Source organism: Malus domestica, chromosome 05, assembly GCF_042453785.1.
Source record: "Malus domestica chromosome 05, GDT2T_hap1".
Taxonomy (NCBI): Eukaryota; Viridiplantae; Streptophyta; class Magnoliopsida; order Rosales; family Rosaceae; genus Malus; species Malus domestica.
Genome location: NC_091665.1, coordinates 32,068,951 through 32,072,273, shown reverse-complemented (window position 1 = coordinate 32,072,273; position 3,323 = coordinate 32,068,951). Strand labels below are relative to the sequence as shown.

General features: G+C 36.9%; 1 protein-coding gene across 1 annotated transcript; it reads left to right on the top strand.

Annotated features, from left to right (window-relative positions):
• Nucleotides 1-944: 944 nt before the first annotated feature.
• LOC114825243 (transcriptional regulator SUPERMAN-like) lies at nt 945-1,535 on the top strand. The gene has a single exon (XM_029103662.2). It carries the CDS (start codon nt 945-947, stop codon nt 1,533-1,535), a length of 591 nt encoding a protein of 196 aa, XP_028959495.1.
• The last annotated feature ends 1,788 nt before the right edge of the window (nt 1,536-3,323 follow it).

Genomic DNA, 3,323 nt, shown 5'->3' with positions numbered 1-3,323 from the left:
GACGACCAGACACGGGAATCTCTCGCTTCCTTAAATGACGAGAATGCGACACCAGACAGGATGATGCCATCATGCCAATTGTGCAATACGCAGTAAATCTCAACAGAAGGCCAATAACCACAAATTGCAGTCATTATCAGCGTCAAATGACTAATTTACTCCTGCTTCAGGTCAGCGATCCGATATGATCGAGGTTACTTCTTCAACTGCCTATAAATAGAGCCAGAGATCTTCAAGCTCAGGACTTTTGTCAAATTCAATCTCTAAGAATATACAAACTTCAAGGGATTCTTATATAATACAACCACAATTATTGGGATTAATGCAAAATCCTGTGGTGGGACTTCATCAAGCTATATATGCTATTATATACTGCAAGTCCTGTACAAATAATTATACACCCTTCAAGTACTTAGTGTGCTTTTAAACGTCATACGCTTTTACATATTCCCATATTCCTCCTATTCCCACTGACCACAAAACCCTCGCATCATGTATTAAATTTGTAGAGTAAGGCACATTTGCTAGACATCTCTCTCCTAGAATCGGCGAAAAGTTAAAGCACTGTCTTTTAAGTCTGTACACTTCCGTTGCTAAGTAATATCCAGATATAGTATCAGCATTTTGCCCTTTATTTAGTAGTTTCATATCAAATAGGGTCTTCATTATTTCAGTCTCAGCTCAGCTAGCTTTCCTCGATCCGAACTACTACTTTTCTGATCCAACTGCTCAGTGAGTCTCTCTCTCTCTCTCTCTCTCTCTCTCTCTCTCTCTCTCTCTCTCTCTCTCTCTCTCAAGCTGTGAAATTGAAAATGGGGTTTTCATTTTACTCATTGTAACATGATTATAAATTTGTTTTTTTATTTTTTTATTTTTATGTTTCATTTGATGAACTGAAGGATCAGTTGAGTACTTGTGGCAAGATACTGAAGAGATCGAGATCAATGGATTGTATCAACTTCTTTGAAGGAGAAAATTTATGTGATATTTCATGGGCTACAAGAAACTACGCATGTAGCTTTTGCAAGAGAGAGTTCGGGTCTGCTCAAGCTCTTGGGGGTCATATGAATGTCCATAGAAGAGACAGAGCTAGGCTGAGACTCCTTCCTCATACCCTTTCTTCAGAAATGTGTCCTCAAAACCCTAACCCTAGCTCTTATTTTGCTACTTCATCGTCCTCATCTCTTTCATCATGTCATTCCTTGTTTTCTCCTTCTCTGAGGACTCGGGTCTCTGCACCTTCATCAGCTTCATCTATGGATGAAAATAAGAAACTGAGATACGACTACTGGCCGGAAAATCACTTTCCTGATCTGATTCCCAAGAAAGGCATGGGAGGTGGTGTTGAGCATGAGGCTGGACACACATTTAAGGGTTTTGCACAAAGAGATGATGAGTACTTCAACAAGATTGATCTGGAGAAAGAGAATAATATAATTAGGGTTGACTTGGGGTTGGACTTGGATTTGGACATAGGGTTGCTCAAAGATCACAAGGAGGAAGTGGATCTGGAACTTCGACTTGGGCATCTTTAGGTGCAATATTCTTACTTTTGGGGTTTCTCTAATTACAATGAAATTAGATCAGATGCTTTGAGAAGGCGGAGTTTTTAGAATAGATCTATTGCGATGATTAAATATATGTCTGTGCAACCTTCTATTTCTGCTTTTTTTGTCTTTATTTCTCAGTTAATTTCTTAAGTACTTAAGCTACTAATCTACTTCATGGCGTGCTTAATTTCTGTGCAAATTCAGTCCTGCAAAATGTCTTTAGTCTAATTAATCTTGACATTTTCATTTTTCTTTTTCTTGTTCTGATATTTCATGTGGTGGTATATTGTTGGGTTACTGGCTGGTCCTTGTGTGGGTGATCGTGCAAATAGAGCTGAGCTGTCTCATAAAACGGCATTGGATTGCTACACTGTTTGAGATATATCATTAATTGTTTCAAAGAAAAGGGATGGTTGTATAGTTGATATTCTCTCTTGTGATTGTTCTCTAGGAAATGCAAACCTGCATCTTCTTTCTCTTTCTTTTTTTCCTTCCTTTACTTTCTTGGAAATGGGAAAACTGGAAGCAAAATTGTATAGCATGGAAAGAGGGCCTTTTTTTCATAATTAAATTTAAAAGTTATAGTTCCTGCAAGCTTAGTTATATGATCTTTGTTGCTCTATCCTTTCTTGTGCAAATGAGCACAAATTTGATCATGTATGTTAAGTGCATATATGTAGTACTGTTTGTATACATTGTTATATAACTACATATATAGTTAATCTTCATCAATAATACTTACATATTGAAAATATTAGATCTGCATGTATGTACTTTTGCTTTATTATTCAATTATTCCAATGTTGAGCAGTTTAATTAGCTAACTAGCTAAGTTAATTCGGTCAAAGAAAAAGCCTAGCACAGTTAAACCAAGCAGAAGATTCAAATCTGATTACTTACTACACTACGTAGTTGCGAGTAATTACCGTAACTATAAGTAAAAGAATATTAGTTTATAAACAGTAGGATAGTCAGAATAGCAGTTCTAATTTTACTTGAAGGGAAAGAAGATTTTTTAAGGCTACGCAAATTTAAGAAGCAAAAATTAAGCACCAATATTTTTATTTTCCCTGGCTTTAACCTTTAACAAATCTGTAGTCTACAAAAAGGAAAATTGGATTTACAAACGAGTAGTACTATATATTACAATTTACAACCGGAATAAAACTTGCTCCTGCTTAAATCAGAGCTGTACGTGCACTCCATTGGATTCAAAATATTTTCATGAAAATATATGAGAGAAGAAAGAACAACATTTATGGCTATAGCTTATAGCCAGGATATTGTCATGACTTGTCAGCAGCTGGAGGGAACATTAACATGTAATATCTGCATCATGATTTGATCCCCTACGTACGTACGTCAAATATTAGAGATATCACAATTGCATGTCAAATTAATGCAAATTAGAGCAGGACATAATTATGAATGCAAAATAATCAATATTTTTGCATGTCACGTATGTGTTGCCTCGTCGAATGTCCAACTCGATGCAACACATTGGTGGTTAATTTTGCGTTTTTGCTCTCTCTCTCTCTCTCTCTCTCTCTCTCTCTGCTGCAGAGAAATCGGGAGATCTGTCTCACCAGGGTCCAGAGATTTGCATTTCCCGACTTCTGATGTTTTGCATGTTCCCCATAAATCCCCAGTCTCGCAGTTGCATGATGGCCTTCCTTATTTGGAACCTCATAATTTGCCCAATGCAACCCAAAACTAGATAAATGACACCACACTCTCTCTCTCTCTCTCTCTCTCTCTCTCCACTATACTACT